The sequence below is a fragment of the Haemorhous mexicanus genome, chromosome 13, assembly GCF_027477595.1.
Source record: "Haemorhous mexicanus isolate bHaeMex1 chromosome 13, bHaeMex1.pri, whole genome shotgun sequence".
Lineage (NCBI taxonomy): Eukaryota > Metazoa > Chordata > Aves > Passeriformes > Fringillidae > Haemorhous > Haemorhous mexicanus.
Genome location: NC_082353.1, coordinates 2,483,804 through 2,507,122, shown reverse-complemented (window position 1 = coordinate 2,507,122; position 23,319 = coordinate 2,483,804). Strand labels below are relative to the sequence as shown.

Here is a 23,319-nt window from a genome sequence, read left to right as displayed (position 1 = left end):
ACACGTGTAATGTATTAGGCTGTATTTAAAGCAGAGGAATTTAAACAGCCCTAGCAAATGTTTTAAAAGGCTTTAAAGGTTAAAACATTACAAGGAGGTACTTTCTCTGAGCACAATAAAAACATGTCACAAATGACAAAAGTGCATCCCTTGAAGCAGATGCGACAAACTTCAGTTGAAGGGCAAGAAGAAACATGGCTTAACCTGCACGAATGAAACAACTGGGAGATCTGTTTTTAAACGCAGAAATGTTTCCCACATTTCTAAGCACACAGAATTTCACAGCTTGAGCAGTTTAAATCTGGATCCAGAGGAAATATAATCCCATAAAGGAAAGGAAGTCAACATCTGTGATACAGGATACCATGGGCCTCGTGTGGACTGCTTTTTGTTCAGCCCATAACCTAAAGAAATTGAAAACTCGGTATCTTTTTTAAGCTCTGGTTGAGGAAAATAAAAAATCTGTTTGGCCTTTAAGATTCCATGCCATCTGCTACTCTTAAACCAACAAACAGCAGTACACAGATTTACAGGTGCAAAAAATGAGTGGAAACAACTGCAGAAAATCTTCTTACATAATAATCTTCAGCACAATCAGTTTCAATTTCGCATAGTTTATTTACAAAATGGTCTGATAAAACATCCCCTCCATACTTACAGCTCTCTTGTCACAATACACATGTTGATTTTAGCAATGTTTAATAGCACCATTAGAATATTATTTAAAATCAGAAAGGATCTCGTTGCAGTTACAATGATTCACAATCTTTTACATCCATGGACGAAGTAACTTTGAGCACACTAGGACTGTTTGCAGTTCCACAGTACAGATTCCTGGGTTCACACAAGGCATTTGCTGAGTTACCAGTTATGCAGGGTACCCAGAGAGTCAGTAGCTACTACAAGAATCTTCGAGCCACAAAGTTTAGACTTCCACCATGCTTGTATAAAGTTATCTCCATATTGTTTTCAAACAAGGCAATCACGCTGAATACTTTTCCAGTGCTTGTCTTCAAAAGAAAAGCAAAAAAGAGAAACCAATAAAGCTTTGCTTTCACTTCCCCTTGCTTATTTCTCAGTCAACATTCTAACCCCAAGTTTTGTTGAACACAAGCAAATCCAGGCCCTGAGCCTGCTGAGATGGAAGGCAGGCTTGTTGTGCTGCAGCTGGGAGCGCGCCAGGGGCCTGTTGGCAACCAAAGAACATCCTGCTCCTCAGATGGCACAAACTGTGTTATGGGCTGTTTACCGAGCATGGAGAGCTGAAGCCTCTCTCAAATCATCACACTTATGAGAGACAAACTCAATTCTACCCTAAGACCAAGCCCATGAGGGGCAAAATACCATTCAGAATGATCAAGAATATCAGGCTGCATACGAAGACGTGTACAAAGAACACGTGTCTATGTACTTTGGGAAACTCCAACAGCCATGACAAACTTCAGGCAGGACTATAAGCTTACCTTCCAAGAGAATTAAGTTCTGTCTTTCCTTGCTTTGCTTTCTATCATCACAATTAGGGTTTTTTTCTCTGCATCAGAACATTCAACAGAGAAATTAAAAATATTGCAAAGATACCTTAATATCCAATGTCATTCTGGGCAACAGGTCTGGAGGGAACAATATAGAAAATTGCTCTCTGCCAGTGAGTCCCAAAGTACTTGGATTTTCCCCAGGACGAAACTGAAGTGGAGCGATACCAATTCCAATCAGCTGACTCCTGTGAACCTTCTCGTAGCTCTCAGCTAGGACAGCTTTAACACCCTGCAAAAACAGTTAAACACAACAGCAACCTTCAAACACAGATTATGTCCAACATCTCACAATTCAAGCTCAAGAGAGTGCATTGCAGAGTCCTTCATGTACCTTGGTAACATCATTTAGTAGCTTCCCAGCTAGATGGAAGCAAACAAGCCAGAGCAGGCCCATGCAGTGTGAAATGGAGTTTGTTACAGACAGTGACCATGCTGGGGTGAACAGGACATGAATCAATGGCTGACTTGGAATATATTCTCAGTATTAGTGGAAATTAGCCTCCAACAATGAGATACTGAACACGCCATGGAGACCAAACAGAGGTCAGCATAGATAAATGCCTGATTTGTCTCAAAGTCTGGTATCCAAGACAGTAAATTATATAATGAAGAAATTCAGATCTATCCTGACTAGTGATTCTCTCCCATGAAGATTCTGACAAAGAAATCATACCATGTGTTTTTAGATATTTCCAGAAAAAACAAAACCACCCCCAAACCCAAACAAACCAGCAGTACCAGTAGAAAAGGCCCTTTTGCAGCCCAGTCTCTTGAGCTACCCAGTCCATACTTCTTTCCTGCTAGAATAATGACAGGAATGCCTTCCTTCTGGTACAGCTCCGCTGCTTCAAACACATCTAGCTGTGGAATAACAAAATGACACATTTTGGGTGAGTTCTAAACCTGCACTCCCCATTCCAGAGTGGCTGTGCAAACAAATATATTCCTACCGTTTGTCCTGATGGGAAGTGAATTGTTTTAGGAGCTGGTTTTCCGATGAACTTATTCAGAAGCTTGATATTTGCAAAGGTACCTCTTGTCATCACAGCATCATTACCTCTTCGAGCCCCATAAGAGTTGAATTCACGAGGTGTGAGTCTAAAATAAAAAGAAAATTGAAAGAAATCAGTTAAAAATGATCTGATTTAAAAGGATATTATGATTTTTTCTTATAATTATTGCAGCATATTTAAGTCTTCAGTGGAAGATGTAAAGAACTGGACCTCCAACAAATGTAATTATCATAAATCATGAACAATGTGCAACTCACTGCGAGGTTATTCATGAGGAAAGCCACAATTTTAAATTAATTTTCTACAGTTTTTTATGAAGTGCTGCAAGCAGTGTGGTACTTACAGAAGAGTTATGGGGAGACTGCTCTAGGAAACAACCCACCTTACTAATCCTCTTACCATTACCAGCATATTTATTAACACTGATTAAGTATTTTGCTTTTCCACATGCAGTCTCCCCTTTCTGCAGACAGGCCTTTCTAGAGAAGGTAGCAATGCTGATCAGTTATTCAGCAGGGCTCACCCTTTGCTGGTCAGGTACTTGGCAGCAGCACTGCTCCTGGCAATGCTCCCAGCAGGGGAAATGTGATCCGTGGTGACAGAGTCGCCCAGGAACAGCAACACGTGCGCGTTCTCAACCGCCCGCGGGGGAGCTGCTTCTTTGGCCTGGCAGGGTGGGAGGGAACAACAACAGGAGGGAACAAAAGGAATATTAAACAGTTCCTTCCAGGAACTAGAGACATAAAACAGATCTGGAAGTATAGGAAGGCCCCTGGATGGATAGGCCCCACTCATTCCAGAGACACAAATATTTAAAAGACTGAGACATATGAGCGATAAATAAATTTGTTAGTTCAACATTGAAGCTTTGCTGTAGGAGCTATTCCTTTACTTCAATGCAATGCATATAATCTAGTAGATAGTGAACTCTACTTACAAGTTTATCAAAAAAGGAAGGACATCTAATATAAGTAGATTTTAAATCCCAGGGAAATAAAGTCGACTCTGGTGCTTCCAGTAAATTCCATCGTTTGTTTCCTTTCTACAAGAAAGAAAATAAATAAAAAAGAACAGAAGTTAGTTTACTGTATTTTTACACTCAAAAACTGAAGACATACTGGTGTTTTTATTAATCACTATTATTTAGTAAATAATTTTCTATTACATATTACAGGTTACATCACTGGGTATTACTTAGGAATTGCTTTTAAATACAAGTACCCATCTCAGTTAAGTACTCCATTACTATAACAGAAATAAATGGCAAACCAATCACATTCAACCGCAAGATATTAAAGATACAATGAAATGCAACATTTAAATTATGTACAAAGGACCACTCTTACCTCCATCTTTTCTTTCAATTCCTTAAACATGGATGATATCACACGCTCTTCCTCCACTGTGTGAAGTTCTTGTCTTGTGGGCCAAATATCTCGTAAGTAAATACTTTTGCCATTAAAGCCAGTGCCTGAGTAAGATTTTAAACACAACAGTAGTTTGGAAGAATAAACTATTAGACTTGAGATTTTTATTAGAATATACATGTGTATATATTCAGGCCTGCAGAGATAGTACCAGATAGGCAAAGAATTTGATCAGTTAAGTGAATGCCTTGCTTTAGCCACGAGCAAACCAAATATGGCTGTGCTTTCTCTTCAAACGTGTTGGCTCTGGTGCTGGAATCATGTGCAGAAATCTGTGCCCATGTGCAGCAGCAGCAGCAGCAGAAGCTGTAGGCAAACACTCACCCAAGGGCTCCGTGTCGAAGTCGATGTGCACGGTGCCCGCGATGGCGTAGGCCACCACCAGCGGAGGGGACGCCAGGTAGTTGGCACGGACACAGTCACACAGGCGGCCCTCAAAGTTCTTGGTGCCCGACAACACCCCACAGGCAATGAGATCTCCCTGGAAGGCAGAGCCACACGTACTGCTCCAGCAGTTTGGAGTACTTCAACAGCTTCTGCTATTTCTATTGACTGAGTCAGATGTGCATTTAGCATTGCCCTTCAAATATTTACTCTAACACAACAACTGAAAGGCATTTTGCTCTCTCTCACTATCCTTCTCATTTTCTTTTTTGACCCACTGAAGTGGTCTCCTGTCACTTCATTAAACTCCTCTCCTGCCATTTATTTATTTTTCTTCTGCTTCAAAAGAAAAAGCTGTAGCTGTTTAGACAGTGCTGGTTAAAATTATTCAAGCTAATAGCTCTTTAAAACCCTCCACTTATGATACAAAATCTACACATTGCATCCTCTGCAAGATTAGATCATATAAATTTATCTTGTAATTTATAACTGTATTTTACAAATATCATTTATTACATTTATTTTACACAGCAATGAACTGGCACGGTCACCCTCGAACAAGCAAATACGCCAACAATATTATGTTATGTCCAAACCAAAAATGAAGTGTACTTTGCATGGACTACTGTATTTCTTGATTGCTTAACTGGGTGAGAAATACATTTCTGTGTTCAACAAGCCAGCCAGAACTTTACCTGTTTTATTGCATTCCTGATGGCTTCTGGCAAAGGGGCCGTGTTCCCAACACAGGTGGAACACCCGTAACCAACAACCTCAAACCTGCATGGGAAAAACCAATCAAGTCACCCATGGTAATGAGCAATTTGTTAATAAAAGAAAAAGCAGTTATGTTAACAATCTCCAAGAATTTTTTGTCCCTTGATAGTTAAGACATTTTAGAAAATGAACAACAGGCACTACATGTCACTGATGCAAACCACAGCTGGGCACTGTTACAGAATATTAAGCCTATTCTGTTACTGCTACAGAGCAACCAAAACCATTAACTAAACAACCCTTGACAGCAGCCATGATAAGAGAAGACAAATACAGACTGTCCTGACAAATTTGCATCCAGTTTCCACCTTTAGAATACATCATCAAGTACATCCTATCCTGCAAGTCACTTAAAATGAAGTAATTTGTGACTGGAAAAACAGCTCTGATTTATTAGAGCTACATATCATAAATTTTGAAGTGGGAATACCATGAAGGAGAATAACTTTAAGTCAGCAAGGAAGCAAAACATCAATCTCTTAAGTTAGGAATTAGGCAGCCCCAAATGAACAGCAATCCTGTTTATCAGCCCATCCAAGCCCTGTATGCAGCACCTGCCCAGACTCACCCGAGCCAGGCCTTACCCAAGCTTGCTGAGGTATGGCAATACTCCACTGGAACTGAGGTAATGTGTAACCATGCCACTGCCAGGTGATAAACTTGTTCTGATGTAGGGCTTCACCACCAGGCCAGCCTCAACAGCTTTTTTGGCCAGCAGTCCTACCAAACAAAAAAGAAAAAAGGACACAGATTATGATTTGTATATCCCTTCATAGGACATCTGTATGGTTCTACCTCAGTTAAATCAAGCATAAAAACCCCCAGAGGATTCAGTTTATTAAACTATTCAAGCAGTCACTGGCCTGAATAAAGTTTCTTGATGCATAACAATACCATGCATGATTTTATTCCCATTCCTGGAAGGTAGACACTCATTTTACTTTCTCTAAGACAAATCTCTTTACCATGTTCTAGCTCACAGTGCCAATCCATTCAGCCTCCACAGACAGGCCACACAGCCCTAAGGGGAAGTTCACCTTGGCCACAGAGGATGTTAAAAACAGGAGAGCAAGGTCTGTCAGATGAGCTGTTCCAGCAAAACCATCTGCAGCTAGGATGGCATGGCAGATACCCCTGAGGCAACGACAGAGCAACTGCTCAGCAATACAGAGTTTCTGTGCTGGCTGTGGCATGACAGCTCATCCTCCAGGACAGGCTTGAAGCTAAAGCCCATCTCCTGCATCAGCTATGCCACTGTGCACTGACAGGAGCCCTAGAACTGCTTACTTGCTGTCATACTACCAAGTGTAAAGATTTTATAATTGCTGTCCTTAATACTGCTTTAGGGGACAAACTTGGATTGTATTAAGGAAAAGCAACTTTCCTACATACCCTAGCCAGAACCTACAAGCTAAGGCTACAAGTCTGCAGTTTCAAACCTGTGAAGAGAGCCTACAAAAGTGAAGGTGAGGGCTGTGAAGCATGGGAGCACCATTAAGATGCTGAACTCTCTGGTCCCAACATACCTGCAGCAAGCATGACAGATGGATTGCAATTGTTTGTACAGCTGATGACTGCAGCAATGACAACGCAGCCGTGGGATAGCTTGTATTCATTTCCTTCATACTGAACAGGCACAATGTCATTCTGCTTCTCAGCTGCAATCTGAAACCCTTTAACACCAGACTGGATGACAAAAATTCATGTTAGCAGTTGTTACAGTACAAAGGATGACATTACAGCAAGACCAAGTAAACACTGGTTTTGAAATAATACTCAGCTGTGCCACGAGGAACCCTGACATGATTTTAAAAGCAGCTCTCAGTTCATGTCCCTCTGTCTGTACATGGGTCTCAGCCTTCTTCCTTCACAACTGCTTTAACTTTGCAACAGTTGTGAACAAACGTCAGTCTGTGTGTGGCTGTTCCACAACTCACTTCCTCGTACACATGGAAGAACATCTCCTTGAGAATACTTGTCTAATCTACACAATACTTGTTCCTGAATTAGAAGCATGTCCAAGCTTTTAATTGCAAGAGGGTGGTAACTAAACCAGAGTAGGTCCATTAGCATTTTCCACACTCACCTGAGTGCTCTGCAGCACTCAAACATCCTCCAGAGGTCCCTTTCAACCTCACCCTTTGTCTTCTACCATCAGCTATGATCTCCCTCCAGCACAACTGAACCACAGTACCACAGGCCTCATTAGAAGCTGTTTCTAATACTGCTGTAAGTCTTGAACATTAATGAGAAATGAAATGAAAATGAAGGTACATTCCTATATTAGCTGCACTCTTCAGATACCCCTGGATATCCCTAACCAAAACCAGTACCTTCAGAGTAAAAACATTCACTCTGTGAAGACAAATTAAACTGCAAGAAAAAATCATTTGCTAATGTAAGAACTCAGAGCACTCAGCTGCAAATCTTGGCAGTCTTTCTGCATCTCCTTTAAGGTGTGATGAGTTTTCTTAGGGTAAATTCTGTTTCAGAAATGAAGTAATATAAAACTGTTTAAAAAAACCCTGAAAAAGTGAAAATGTTTGCTAAGCTCACACAATGGACTACCTAAAGTTTCTTCTCCCTAGCAATCTAAACTGTGAAATTAAGGACTTTGGGAAGTTCATGTTCCTGCCAAACACACCTATGATTTACTCTTGGGATGCCTGTCAAGCAAGACCAGAACACCCTGGAACAGCAGTTGTGTAGTAATAAGGAGGGCTCAGTAGGTATCCAAGGAATAGGTAATACAACATTTATTCATGTGAATGATAGGAAATACCTTTTGAAGCAAGTATCAGCAATACAAACCTTTTCATTTAAGCAGGCTTGGAAGTCACTTTTCATGTTATTAACAGCCACTCTATCTTGGGATCTCTTGGGGCCACTGACATATGGAATTATAGAACTTAGACTAACTTGCACGACCTAAGACACCAAGAAACAGAAAGTGCAGGCATTACCAACCCCAGCCCAGCAGTGCATGTAATACTTTCCCGAGACTCCCAGAACTCTTCTCCAAATTTGAATGCTCTCAGACATCTAGAACTCTGGGAGATTCCATTTTCAACACTGCTCACTCAAGAGGCTATTCCTCTTATTCCACATGTTTTAACATTATCCATACCTTTTCTACCATTCACAGTCCTTGGGATGACTGGAATTCAGTATCTGTACTGACATAATGGTACCGTGCTTCCCTTCTTATCCCCACCCCTCTATGTCTTACAAACTCTGCTTTCTCAAAACTCTGAGTTAATAAAAAAGACTTTGCTGAAAGCAATGAAAGTTACAGTGGGAGACAAGACTGAAATAATCAGTAGTTATTTATAAGAATCAAAAAACCAACTCCTTTCAAGCATACCTGGGAATACTCAGGCTCTCTGGAAGAACTCTCATCATTTCGAAATAACTTCACAGCTTTAAGATATGCTTCTGTGACTTCAAGCTTGGCCTTATCAAAACCTAAGGAAGGTCATGTCAAACATGAGAAAAGTCACATTAAAGACATAAATAAAATAAATCACACAACTTACAGACACTCAGATTGTTTTAAGTGTAATATTCAAAGTACTTTTTTTTTCCAACTACACCACTTCCATATCCCAACTTCTATTCAGGAATGACACACACAAATTAAAACATTTATAAATCATTACATTTTTTCCTAAATTATCTTAACTTGTCTTGATATGTCAAGGAATAAAATAAGCTATTCCAACTCTAGCAGGGGTAGCTTACTAAGTTGACAGTTGTGTCCCTGAAGTCCATAAGGCTTTTCTGTGTTAGGGCTTCCTTGTCTAACACAGACCCTGTGCTTAGCTGACAATAGGCAGTACTGCTGGCTACTCTTCCAAACCCATCCATCTGCTCTGCACTGATCAGACAAAAACGTTTGCTATTGAAAGCATTTAACTCTTATGTGAAACTGACACGTTTCAGTCTCAGAAAGTCTCACTCATGAATGAGCTTTTTTTGGCATCTGTCACCCTGTGGTTTCCTGCTTGCAGTAGCTTGATAAGGAACTGACATCCTCCTTGCTTAGCCTGAGATGCCAGTGAAATCATGCACTTCAAAGGGAAACATAAACCCCTGGGAAAAATCAGAGCAATGTTCAGGTTTGTTCTGCAGTTTCACTTATTTCTAGGTTTGATTTTGTAGGGAATCTCCAGGTGGTTATGGGATTTATTTAAAATCAAGAAGAGTTACATTCCATACATATTTAAAAATAAGTGAAAACATCTTTAATTTTTTTTATAGGCTTCCATGTGCTTCCAAAAACCAGGACTCTGGATGCTGAAAAGCAGTGTCGAGTTGGTAACTCAGGCATTAGACAAATGGACCAGACTGGACACAAACCTCAAGCACAAGTCTAATTCCATGTTAAATCCACATCAGAACTCTGCAGAAAAGCACCACGTAAGAATTAAGGAGTTTGAAGCAAAAACTCAATAGTTCTTGCAGTGGGTTTTTCTGCAGAGTAAAAAACATGTATTACCACAACTGAAAACCACAATTACAACGAATCCTTGCTTTAGTTTAATATTTACCTGCATGCTTTAAGTGCTTCAATGTCACATTATCAACAGGGAAAAAACTCAGAATAGCACCATATTCAGGACACATATTGGCTATTGTGGTTCGGTCTGCTACAGACAGCTGGGAAACACCACTCCCAAAAAACTCAACAAATTTTCCAGCCACATCAGCTTGTCTAAGATGCTGTTGGAAAGAACACACAATACCTGGTATATGAAGATATACAGTGCAAGCTGTGTTTGTCACAATTCACAAGTCATAAGCATTTAAAACAAAAAGTTGAAACCCTAATGCCTATGTTTGAAAAAAAAAAAAAAAAAAGAATTATTTTTAGTTAAAGAGGGTCTATAAGCAAACCACTATAGAGGGGAAAGAAAAAAACCCCACTACTTCAAAGGACTAGCAAATAAAAATGGTTAGAGATTATTTGTACCTTTCTGCACTGCCACAATTAAAGGTATACTAAAAACACTGCCCTCATTTAATTAATTTCTCAAGCAACACTGGCAGTACTTCCATTAATCTCTCTTTTGTTTGAAAAGGCATGGAACTCTTACCTTTGTAATGCTGAGGACGATGTCTATGGATGTGGCAAAGGGGCTGACTGCACCTGTCAGCTCACAGCCCACCACCTCAGGCAGGGTGAGGGTGAGCGGCATTCCCAGCATCACCGCCTCCGTCTCGATGCCCCCGACGCCTGCAGGGACAGTGGGACACGGCTTGTCACACCCTCACCAGCCTACACTCCATGTGCTCAGGTCCCAGAAATAATAAACTCCTTGACAGAAAGCCTAAAGACTCATGACAATAAACATATTGCTGCTTTTCTCTCACAAACGAAGGGCAGCACTCCATTTCCAACAAGGACACAGCAAGAAGTTTAGAAGTTCCATTAAATATTTGCACATCAAAAACAAAATCAAGAAAGACTATTGCCCAAGTTAGATATCACAGTCAACTAGAAAATATTTTAGATATAAAACTAATCTTCTGTGAGAAAAGAAACCTTCACACAACTTTCAGCTGTACAAACAGGACCTATTTGAATATCAGCAGGTTTTTGGTTGTTTTCTTTAAATTACAAGGGATTAATTACAATTCTCAATGGAAAGAAATGTTATTCAAGATTACTTGCAGACAAAAAAGATTCAGAACAATAATTAAAGACAGTCTGTTATGCTCGAGATACAAACACCCAGTGGGAAGAAATATTTTTCAGTGAAGCTTTAGCTGCGTTCCAAGAGCAATGAAGTTGTGAGCATACTTACCCCAGCCCAAGATACCCAAGCCATTTACCATGGTTGTGTGCGAGTCTGTGCCAACCACGCTATCAGGATGCAGGAAATCTTTCACATCAAAAACCACTCGGGACAAATATTCCAAGTTCACTTGATGCGCTGTTCCAGTCTCAGGTGGAATTATGGAAATATTCTCAAAAACTTTTGAACTCCACTGTAATTTTTCCAAAAGGAGAATAAAAGAGTTGCATTTTTTCAAAGCTATATTTAATTCTTAGAACATAACTAAAAAGACAAAATGAAGACACAATAGAAGAGTCCTTGCTGTTAATCCATGTGGCTTTTGTCCCTTTGTCAAACAGAGGCGTGTCATCTCCTTGGATACATTCTTAATCATCAACAAAAGCTTTCACTCAATTCCTCTGAAGGCTGAAATCAGTAATTCAGGCCCCTTTCAAAGGCAGGGCTGCAGAAATCTCTTCCAGTTCACATAACTGATTTCAAGCCCACCTAAGACTGGTATTCACACAACAGAACCTAAGCCCTTTTATCTATAGCAGAATTTATATTTATAGCACAACTGAGTTTAGGTTTGACACTCCAGGGTGAAACTGCTTGCAAACTCAGGATGGTACATTTAATAGAGTTGACATGGAATCTTCTAACAAGATTCAGCCTGGCCATTTCCTTCTTTAATAATGTAAAAGCTAATTTGCAACTTTCAGAAAGAAACCTCTAGTCCACATCCATGAAAAGAGTTTTAGATCATTGCAGTGAATTCCTAAACCACGTCAAAACAGAGGATAAGGATGAAATAGGAATGTTGCAGAGCCCTGCCCAGCAGCAGAGAAGCTGATGCTCACCACAGGACTTCTGCTGCCCAGTTTGAGAGCAGCCATGTCTGAACACTGATCTCCACTCAACACTTCCAACTTCAGGAACTTTTGTTAACACAGTTATGGATAAATGACCCTTTCAGCCAGAAACTCACTGTGACCTAAGGCACTGAGCTCAAGAAAGGCTTTAAAAACACCAGTGCTTCATAAATCCCCACTGACAAGAACCAAATCAGAGTAAACTTTTTCAAGTTAGAAAGCAAATTTTCTTTTCTTGTTTAAATTCAGATTTGAAAACCTGACATTTCCAAATGACTACATTTAATTTATCATCTAAACCTGAATACTGGTGGACAAATGACTTAAAAAAGCCCAAACCACAAAGCCTGCAGGCACACAGACATACCTTAAAAAACTGAAGCCTCTCTCTATTTCTGCCAAATTCCATCTCTTGATTTTTCAATACTGTCTCAGGCCTAGAAAGAAAACAAGTTTACAAGTACTGTTATAACTTATTTCAAATTACAGAAGTACAAGTTGTAGTTTTAGTTTGTTTGATGAAAGACTTATTTAAGCCTGGAGGACTCTTTGAAGAGGTTTATTAGAACAAAGACATTTGCTTCCCTGCAGCAAGCTTTCTGTAAACAATGAGATATAGCTGATTTCATAAGTGCTGTGTCTGAGAACCTGTTTATTCTAGGTATGGTTTGTCTAAAGGGTGTGCTCTCAAAAATACTTGGAGAGATCTATTCCAAGCATGTACTACAGTACACAGAAGCTTTTGCTCCCTAGCAGTTAACTCACAGGCTGCACATCTTAGAACTCCATACATTAAAGAACCAAGATGTTCACTAGTTCAGTTGTAACTATCCTCCATTTTTGTATTTCCCTCCAAGCCACAAGTTTTTCTTCACAAGCAGTCAGTCATCAGTATAGTCTCATAAAATGAACTATCTTTTCTTTCTATGTGTTATTTATTAAGATACTGATACTTGTTGTAACAGAGTAATCCATAACTTAAGAGGAATAACCTCTGCTTTTAACAGCTGAACAAAGAAGGGAACACACTTGGTTTATACCAGGAAGGAAGTCCTCAATTCTTAGAAGTGTATTTCACTTCGAAGTCATGACCCTTCCCTTTCTTCTCTGCAGCAGGTCAGCAGCTCTCCTGCTACACCAAGCCCCGAGGGACAGCCAGTGTTCACCCTGCAGCTCCATAAATCCCACTGCTGGTGTGCTGTCAGAACACCAATGCTGCTGAAAACATCACTCCTGCACCTGTACTGAGCAGGAACATTTCCACATCCATAACGCTACCACAGCATTCCACACAGTACCACTGTGGGATACAGATCTGATCAGCTCTTTAACTGTACTCCTGTCCAGCACAGGCAGATAGGGATCTCAACAGTCCATCACACAAAGAGGCAGCAGCTGAAGGAGGACAATTATCACTGATTGGCATAAATGGAACAGTGCACAACGACCTGTGAATAACGCAGAAATCTGGGAGAGGCACAGACATGAGGCTCCCCTGGGCTACTACACAGACAGGATATTTACTGAATTTCAAATCAGTGACAGATTGACTGCCAGATCCTGTACAGGCTGGGGGAGGATGTCTAGGCTAGTTCTTTAAGAGCAAGAGACTTCTGAAAAGTTATTACAAAAATCTATGAGTTACTTTTAGAGATTAATTAATGCTTCATTGAGTTACTCAATCAGGCTTGCTTTAGTTGTTGTAAAGAAATGAGAGAAGTAGTAAATATTTAATTTAAAAGTCACAGCCATGAGTCAATAGGTCACCATCTGCAGAGTGTACAGTAAAGCTCTTCTTGTAAAAAGCAAAATTTGTAGACTAATTTTTATCTGCTACATCTGACCTAGTTCTAGATACTAAAACAACTTATCTACGGCATGGGTGAAAACTACAGATGGAATACAAAAAAAAAATCCCATTTCCCTGAGCTGCCACAGGCAGCGCTCCACAACACAAAGGTACAAGTCAATTCAGCAAAGGAGCTTTCTTACTCAGGCACAGGCTGCAGGTGGAAGGGGCAGAGGATGGGGGTGTTCTCGATCTGCGCAGAGAAGGGGCCGGGGCTGCGGCCGGCCTCGCCCGCGCCGCACGAGCCCCGGCAGCCGCTGTGGCCCCGGCACGGGGGCGGCTTCCGCAGCGGCGGCTTCAGCGGGGACAGCCTGGCCAGCGGCTTCTGCTCGCCCCCGCCGGGGTTGGGAGCGTTCTGGATTGCACTGCAACATCAAACACAGCACCCGCTGAGACACTGCCAGTCTGCTTCTTCATGCACGCACCCTGCACCTCCCCCACTTGTGTTTTTTGCAATCCCTTCAGCAGATTATAAAATAGTATCTGAAAAAAGAGAATTATTTTATTACAACCCTGCTGCAAAGTAAACTGTCGCTGGATAAACTTAGTTAAGTAATGTAGTGTGGCGTGGTAAGTGAACAGAACCTGACTGTCTGAAAGATTAACACCAAATAACTCCTTCCATTTGTTCAGAACAGACCAGAAATCTTTCTAAACAGCATTGTAAAGGCTGAACTCTGAGTTTAGACTTGGAAGTTATGGGTAGAGTCTCATACAAATGGTAGACTGAACTTATTTCCTGTTTTTAAGACAGTGCTGTACATGTTCTATTAAAACCATAGAGGAATGATTGCAGGCAAAGCTTTCTCAAGGAATAAACATAACCTGATCATAATTAGGTTTTTTATACAAATTCTTGAAGTCACAGATAAATTGTATACACTATTCAAGCCAGTCAGAAGTAAGAGAGAAAAGCCAGGGTTTATTTTTAAAAATAAAGTCCATATAGCACACTATCTTCTATTTGTGCAACAATGGGTCTCTGCAGGAGAGCAAAGAAAGCTTATTGTGAAAAACTAATGACTTTCACCTTTCTCTGTAATTATTAAATCACAAAATTGCAATTAAAGCCACTGCCGCCTTCTGCCTCAGCAACACAGCCCGATCCTCAGTTATCCCAAGTGCAGGGTATTGCCTGGCCTCAGCAGATACCTTGTCTAAATCCCACTGCAGCCCACCAGGCTGTAACCCACAGATGGGAGCTCTCTACAAATGCAGCACAAACCACCCTGCAGCCAAGGGTTTCTTATCACAGGCTAGCAGCTGCTGAGCCCCCACAGCTTCCCAAAGGGACACTCCAGAGGCAGGATTTATCATTACAAAGCAGCATGCGGAGACCTCTTCCAACACTTGGTCTGCCTGATAATTTTAGGCTGGCCTAATTGCAAAGGAATCAGCTGTCCCTCTGGACACAGGAATGGACAGAGCACAGAACTGACACAACACATATGCAGGACAACAGATCATCTGCAGTTTCTTGCTCTTCTGACACTCAGCAAACTGAAACCCTGTGAGTATTTGGAAGGTTGACAGAAATGACTCACACATCCATATCCTTTGACCACAGGCTTTTTCTCCATGAACTTTTAAAACTTCCAAAGAGCCTGAACAGTTTATGCAATTCTGCATGGGTTTTGGAAGGCTCCACAATTGAGAGGCAGTGGAGAAGGGGAAGGGAGGCTGCATTATTTAGTATTTACTTCAGCAAACACTAAACAAAAGCTCCAAGTTTTTCCTCTTGTGCAGTATTTACGTTTCTAGCAAAGGCAGCCCCAGGCTGTATTCATCACATCACTGCCTGTCAGACAAAGAAAATCATGCTGGTAGCTTTCCAGTCCCCTTACTTTTCCAGACGTCTCCAAGTATACTTGTCTCTCTGAAAACATCAACAGCCTCATTTATCTGGTGTTAAAGCAAAGCCCATAAAAACCCAGACCAGCCACAAGCCATGGGCTGCAATGAGAGTCTTTCAAAATGCCCAGTAGAATTGCAGGCCCCTTCTCTGGAGCTGTGACAAGGCAACCGTGTTTGGAAACAAAGTTCTGTTTAACTTGAACAATAAAATCAGAGCAAAGCAAAACAACAAACGCCCTCTGCCTCATTCTCTTGATACACGCTATTTTCTGGAAACCATGCCAGATCCTGTTATTTCAGCAAAATCTTGCCCAGAACTTGGATTATCAGTCAGCTTCACCCATAAGGCCTCATAAACATTCTTTCTCTCCCTCAAGAGTGCTTATCCATTTTTATCCAGCCCATTTTCATATAGTATCACACCTTGTTTTAGGGATCTACATATGGCAAATGATTTGATGGGATAGTAACAACACCTGAACGAATCCACACTTCAGTGCCAGACAAAAATGGATGGCTTGTAAAAATAAAATTTAAAAAAGTACATTACCATTTGCTGAAATCAATCTGCAGAGAATGGTCAACAGTGAGATCAGTTGGGCAGGCAGGATTGACCTTTGCTGGATCTCCTCCAGCATTTCTCACAGCTTCCCTCATGGCAGCAAAATCCACCATTGCTGGAATTCCACTGACGAACAGAAAAACAAAATAGTAAAACATCACGAGACATTAACTCACTGAAGTGCACAAACTTCTTTTTCATTTTATCCAAGTCTAGAAGTAGCTATATCCTATTTCAGAAAATACACCTGTTATTCTCTAAAGTTTAAAGGACTTGAAGAATTTTTGAAGTCACCGGAGTTGGAACGAGCAACAGCATATCTGAAGGCAAGGTACCAAAGAAGAACATGGGACCATCTCAAAGATAACCACGCTTCTTTTGTGCCTTGCTTTGCTTCTCAGGTGTGATGGTACTTCAGTACAGAAGCGATCTTTAGATACTCCTTACAACAGAACCCTGCTATGCAAGTAAAGCTCATGCTATGCATTTAACACCTCAGCCTGTATCATTTGTCTAACAGAGCTATTTCTGAAGCTTGTAGCATTTCACAATAACCGTATTGCTGTACAAAACAGAGGCAATGTTTATAGAACACAGTACAACGTAAATCTTATTGGTTTTGCCTGCTAAGCAAATGTTACCTCATTTTTATTATCATCATAATTCCTTTTTAATTATCTCAATAAATATACAGAGTCAGCAAGACAGCTTAAATTAAATATTTGCAAATTGCTGAAGGACTGCCCTTTTAGCTATGCCATAGTCAAATCACTCAGAAAGTTAACATCGGAAGAGGCTGCTTTTTCTACATAAGTATTATTCATGGATTCGACTGGATTGCTCGTTATGGAGTAAGCAATATCTAATCTTTAGTTATCTCAAGGAAGAACTGTCAGTGACAGTGTGAACTGTCAACCATCTGGCTACAGCCAAAACATCAGCACTTCCCTTTGCATTCTGGCTCTTATCCTGTAAAGTGCAGGTCAGCAGTTCCAGCCTTGCCAACCTGTTCTGAAGTCAGAGTACCCCAGGGAACAACTCCTACCCTTGCATCATATAGAATTATCATGAGAAATCTACTGCACAGCAGAGGCAGTGCACAGGTTTCTCCCTGGGTATCAAGAGGGGACGTGTGATTTATTCTCGTGCCAAAAAATTCAACACAAACTCAGTAAGGTTGCACAGGTTCTTCTGGGGGTTTTGCACACACCCACATACTTACGTGAAGTCTTGAAGAACAACTCTGGCAGGACAGAAGGGCACTTCAACATGGTTCTGTTTTGTTTTCCAGTCCAAGATGTTCATCGCATCCGTTTCTTTCACTAAGAAGCCGTCGCAGTTCCGGACGCTGGACTCAAACAACACTCGGATGGAGTAAGGCAGAGTATCTGGGGTGAGGCAAGGGACAGACACCATGAGTGCAGCACTTGCAGCTTACAGTTCTTTACAACTGCAATCTCATATTTCTGAGGAATTCCACTTTTCTAGGGTTTGGAAGGATGAGAGGTTCGGGAGCCTGTTTTCCCGGTTGCCTTTGGGTTTGATCTTCCCTACACAATGTGGAACAGAGAGTTGCAAAATGTACCCATTGATGTGTTATGCTATGGGATTCCAATGGGACATGGCAGTGCCTTGTGCACACCATTCAGACAGTGACATTTAAAAAGGTACGCTAGGCTGGCAGGGGAGAGAGGCAAGGAATATAGACCTGGGATTACTGAGAGCAGGACAAAAGCCACAACTACTTGAATACTGAAAACCATTTTAACTGTAAATTTTGCCATTCCATAATTCAAGATACCAAGCCAAAGCAACCAATGTCAGAATATTATTTTCAATAAACAGTGATACAAAGAATAGAAACTATTAAAATTAAAATTAACACACACCCTAAAATATAAAGAACATTTCATTAAATACAGCTTGAGTTAGTTTGCTACTGATATGAATCAAGGTACAGACAAGCAGCAGTTTCCTTCACAGAAAAAAAAGGGGAAATGGAAATGAGAATTAAATAAGAGGGAAGAGAAAAATCCCCCCAACTGCAAACAAAACAAAATAACCACTAAAGAAAAAAAAAATCAAGATTGATTGACATTTCTCCCTCAAATTCCACTATTTTCAGCATAATTCAAGCAGGCAACTATCTTCATAAGAACAGTGAGAAATCCTATAAAAAGTTAGCTGGAGGAAGGTGAAACAATTAAGTTCAGGCTTTAATAAAAAAAAATTGGTGGTCTCAACCTAATTCAGTGGTTTGCTCACAAACTGCTAATATAGAACTTGCTGACTCTGTTCTCACTGTCTTTCTGAGATAACATCCACTGTTGTCTAATTAGACAAGTCACTATTTTAAGATTTGAATAAACTTGAGTATAAAGATGTCATCCAAAAGGTCTCATGAACCTTCACGCCACCACTCCCTCGATTTAAAAGCCAGATTCCTAGAGAAGTTTGCTTTCTTGTGGGTTACAAATCTCACTGCCCCAGGGGCTGCCTGGAGAAGCAGCTGCTTCTCTCCATGAGGCACCAGCAGCTCGCATCTGCAATGCCCTGTGCAGTGTGGGGCTTCCAAGGAACAGGACAGCTCCAGCAAGGAGACCACAGGGCCCCTGGGAGGCTCTGGGCCGGCCGTGCTGAGCCACAGGAGCTGCAGGCAGAGCTGGGCCGGCGCCTCCTGGGCACTGCAGCCCAGGGAGGCCGGGCTCAGCAGGAGCCCCTGGCTGCAGGAAGGGACACCGGGGCTGGGCACAAGGGAAAAGCAGCTCACAGGGCCATGGTTATGCACAGCATCGTGGGAGGCAGAGGAATCTCTGTCCTCCCACACTGCGACAGCTTTACCACTGAAGTTTCCCCACATGAGCTCCAGCCCCAGCAAGAGCCTGGTCTAAATCTCTACATGTCCTCTCTACCCTAAATCTTTCTGAACTCTTCCCATTTTCCCCAGAAGTCTTAAAACACTAGAAAACTGATAACTCAACCAATTAACATTTACATTTGTAGTTGGCAATTAATATCAAATTACAGCCAGACAGATAAAACTCAAACTGTTCTAGCAACAAATGCAGTGAGCAATTCCAGATGCTCAGTTTGCTACCAGTGCTGTCCCACACTGTGTCTAGATGTTATTTTGCTACCTGGAAGTTGACATGAGGCTTCCAGCTTCTGCACAGAAGTTTCTACTGGAAGACAAAGACCCTCTTAGTGCAGTCTGTTTAGACTCCAGAGAATACGTTTAGGAATCCCCACTGCTGCTACAAGCTTTATGGCACATTTTAGCAGGAGTTGTATAATGCTGTTTTATTTCCACTCCTGTCATGAGGCTTTTCACAAAACTGCTGCAGAACTGCCAGGTTCTGTTACTAGCACGGCACTGCTTCTCCCTGGACCAACCCAGCAGCAGAAGCACCGTTTCCTCCATGTGTGCTTATCTGAAAGATTGAATTAGTCACTACGAGCAGGGGAAATTTACATGAGCACACAGCTGTTGCACAGTTTCAGCAGACACTGTGCCCCACTCTCTTCTCTTTAAACAACATGGAGTTAATAACTGTGGTCAAATATGGGTTTAAAGTGAAATATCCACTGATTTTTTTTTTTTATTCAAGAAACATACTACAAATTCTGTGAATACAGAAGAATTCAGACCTTGCAAAACTGAAAGAAAGAGCCCAAATGCCTTTGCTAAGTAAGGCATAACTAAGTAAGGCTACTAAGTAGCCCATATAAGTATTTCAGTTTAACATGAAGACAAAGGGAGAGAACAATGCCAGCATGCTTTGATTACCTGCAAGGCTAAAGCCTGCTCCCGCTGGCACAGAGCAAAGCTCCCTCCCCTGCGTGCACTCCCCTCCCATCACACGTGCAGCATTGTGAAAGGCACTTGGACACAGAGACCCAAGGAAGGTCCCCTGGCACAGACAGCCACTGCATACTAATGACAAGCTGAGATTAAGCAACAGCGTGAGCACCACAAAACCTCACCCTGCAATAGGAGCCATGTTCTGGCAAACAGTCACCCACTACGGGAGGCTGCTGGGGAGGGGAAACTGGAACACTTGAAGCTGCACAGAACTATGGAAAAAGCTGTATTTATTTCTGAAGCATTAAACAAGAGTTCTTTGTCACTTCATTTTTTTTTTCCCAAAAGTGAGTCATTCTTCTTATTTGGAATACTGCTGAAAACTGCACCTGTACCTTCTCCCTCAGTAAAAAAAACCCTACAAGTATTACCCCTGCGAAGTCCATAAAGCACTAAGAAATTGGGATATAATCAGCCTCCAAACCCATCCATTAGAAATTCCCAACTGCACCTCTTGGCACCGCAGGGCACCAGCGGTGCAGTGGCTGCTGGCACCACCCCGATCAACCCGGGAGAGCATCGTACCATACTTGGCGCCTCCGAGCTTCGACACATTGTAAAACTTTTTCTCTGGGTAGCTTTTCAAAGCTTCAATGGCGGGCTGGTAAGGGCTTCCTGCGGGACGAAACAAACAAAGTTACAGCCACAAAACAGCGGGTCGTTTCAGCACTGACTGAGGACTCACAAAAAGAGATTTTACTTCTGATTCCACCAGAAAACGTTCCTCTAGACTGTAATTAAATGCAACATGGAAAGGTTTCTAAATGGATTGAGACACTTCGTGATGTAGATGTGTGACTAAGGTGAATTTTAAAAGCATCGCTAATAGTAAGTACATATAGGTCAGTGCAGGTCGCCAGCACAGCCTGAACACACCAGACCTTTGTTGTCTCAGTCTGCCATCTACACACAGGATAAGACATCTCACCAGCGCAGATAAGAGACACGGTTTTAATACGGCAGGAAGCACAAAGCATTGACTGCCGAGCCAACGTCAAGGGAACAAGACACAAAAATAAACCTCGTAGCAAGCATTAGGTGCTCGGAATAAATAACCCCGGCGAGGGAGCGGACAGCGGAGCGGGGACGGGGCCGCTCTCCCCCGGAGGGACTCACGCGGCCCGGGACAGCGCCGTTCGGCAGCGAAGAGGGTGAGGCGATATCCCGGGCCGCGGTGTCCCAGCGGGCGGGGGCCCCATCCCCGCAGTGACCGACCTGTCCTGGGAGGGTCCATCGCCGGCGACCATGTCAGCGTGAGGGAGCGGGCCGGGGAGCGCCGGCGGGCCGGCGGCTCTCGCGAGACTGCGCCCGCGCCCCGCCCCCGCGTAGCTCTCGCGAGACTGCACCGGCGCCCCGCCCCGCAGTCGCAGCACGCCCAGGCCTCGCGAGACTACGAGGACCCGGCCCGAGAGATCGCGCGAGGATTCGCGGAGAGGGCGGAAGTAGCCTGGAACGGCCAGCCCCTGCTCTCGCGATAGCAATCACGGGCGCGTGGGCGGAGCTGCCGGTCAGGACGCGCAGGGGCGGGACCATGATGGGGCGTGGCCACTCTGAGGGCGAGGCGCGCTGGGGGCAGGGCTATGGTAGGACGGAGCTGTTAGGGGCGGGGCCATACTGGGGCGGGGCCGCATGGGGGCGGGGCCGCAAGCCCGCGCTGTGGCGCCGCCTGGTGGCGCGGCGCGGTCCCGGGCGGTGCCCCGAGGCCGGGCCCGCCCCCTCCCCGGGCGCGGCCCCGTAGCTCAGGGGCTCCGCAGCCCAGCGCAGCGTGCGACGCTGAGGCGTGCAATGGGCCCTAAAGACCGTGCGCTCCCATTTTAAGCTCCATCCGACCTGACGTTGAACGCTTTCAGGGATGAGGCATACACAGCGTCCCTAGACAGCCTGTTCCAGTGCATCAGCACCCTCACAGTAAAGAATGTCTTCCTAATATCTCATCTAAATTTTCCCCTTTCAATTTGTGCCTATTCCCCCTTCTCCCATCACCATAGCTCCTGCGCACCTTCCCTATAGGGCCCTTTCACGTACTGGAACACGTTGCGAGCTCCCTCACAACCTTCCATTTCCCAGGCTCCACGGCCGAGGCTTTCCCAGCCCGGCTCCACAGGGGAGCTCCTCCAGCCTCCGGGGCCCCTCAGCAGCTGCTCCAGCGGCTCCGGCGCTGCCCGCAGTGGGCACTGAGGGCAGGGCAGCCGGGGCTGCGAGCGCCCGGAGCTGAGGGCAGGGCAGCCGGGGCTGCGAGCGCCCGGAGCTGAGGGCGGGGCAGCCGGTGGGCACCGGAGCTGAGGGCGGGGCAGCCGGGGCTGTGGGCACCGGAGCTGAGGGCGGGGCAGCCGGGGCTGCGAGCGCCCGGAGCTGAGGGCGGGGCAGCCGGGGCTGTGAGCAGCGGAGCTGAGGGCCGGGCAGCTGGGGCTGTGAGCGCCCGGAGCTGAGGGCGGGGCAGCCGGGGCTGCGAGCGCCCGGAGCTGAGGGCGGGGCAGCCGGTGGGCACCGGAGCTGAGGGCGGGGCAGCCGGGGCTGTGGGCACCGGAGCTGAGGGCAGGGCAGCCGGGGCTGTGGGCACCGGAGCTGAGGGCCGGGCAGCTGGGGCTGTGGGCACCGGAGCTGAGGGCGGGGCAGCCGGGGCTGTGGGCACCGGAGCTGAGGGCAGAGCAGCCGGGGCTGTGAGCAGCGCCCAGCGGAGCCCTGCGCTCCCGCCTCTTACTGCTCTGAAGGCAAAGGGTCGTCCTTAAGGAATTAAACACGTGCTAGCACACCTGTCCCACGGCACGCCATTAGAAGTCTCCATGAGCTGTGTCCTAGTGCAGGGCAGGACATCACCACAGCCCATGCTGAGGGCAGAAAGGCGTGTGCTCAGTCTTCTGCCCTACAGCTGGGCCTGACTTGGCTCTTGCTTTTAGTCTCTGATGCTAGATTCCTTCTCAAGGACTTTTCCTTTGTGTATGTTTCTTCTTTTCTTTCTCTTAAATAAGAGGCTTTTTTCTTTGCTGGGTGGTGGAATTTTATTTTTGTCTCCATCTTTAGTGCAGCAGTAGGCCACACTCACAGTGGTGAACAAGTCAAGCAATAGTCATTTCTCCAGGCTGTAAGACATAGATAATACCTGGGGTTTTAATACCTGGGGTTTAGACACTAATGCAGCCAGAACTCATCACCAGGCTCAGGCAGAAAAGAAGATTACCAAAAAGATGTCTCCATCTCAGCCTCTAATCAATCCATTCTCCCTTATGCCTGCTTTTTTATTGACCTAAACTGCCATGGCCTTCCTGAATAGTGATAGAGGGACTTGAGACACTGATTGCAATAGTTATGCTCAAAACTGCATGAGCAGCCCTAATTCTGGCCACCTTTTCTCTGTTCCAGATTGCAATGATGCCTGACCTATCTCTGACAGACTGCAGGCAGAA

The 23,319-nt window shown here is 43.9% G+C and overlaps 1 protein-coding gene across 2 annotated transcripts; it reads right to left on the bottom strand.

Annotated features, from left to right (window-relative positions):
* Positions 1-598: 598 nt before the first annotated feature.
* Positions 599-21,231, bottom strand: IREB2 (iron responsive element binding protein 2). 2 transcript variants are annotated; one of them, XM_059857879.1, is made up of 22 exons: positions 21,131-21,231; positions 20,441-20,530; positions 17,276-17,441; positions 16,042-16,179; positions 13,781-14,002; positions 12,156-12,225; positions 10,944-11,127; positions 10,233-10,372; positions 9,687-9,858; positions 8,501-8,601; positions 7,948-8,064; positions 6,663-6,822; positions 5,721-5,856; positions 5,055-5,139; positions 4,300-4,456; positions 3,895-4,019; positions 3,486-3,590; positions 3,072-3,214; positions 2,486-2,633; positions 2,274-2,396; positions 1,579-1,764; positions 599-1,010 (listed from the first exon to the last, which is right to left on the bottom strand). In XM_059857879.1, exons 1-22 carry the CDS (start codon positions 21,147-21,149, stop codon positions 900-902), a joined length of 2,898 nt encoding a protein of 965 aa, XP_059713862.1. In that variant the 5' UTR covers positions 21,150-21,231; the 3' UTR covers positions 599-899. The 2 variants fall into 2 exon arrangements, with proteins under 2 accessions (XP_059713862.1, XP_059713863.1); XM_059857880.1 differs by lacking the exon at positions 13,781-14,002.
* Positions 21,232-23,319: the final 2,088 nt, after the last annotated feature.

Coding starts and splice junctions, on each gene's coding strand:
- IREB2 (XM_059857879.1), bottom strand. Junction 3,591..3,894: donor AATTGAAAGAAAAGATGGAG/GTAAGAGTGGTC, acceptor TCTTTCTTGTAG/AAAGGAAACAAACGATGGAA. Junction 2,397..2,485: donor ACTTCCCATCAGGACAAACG/GTAGGAATATAT, acceptor GTTATTCCACAG/CTAGATGTGTTTGAAGCAGC.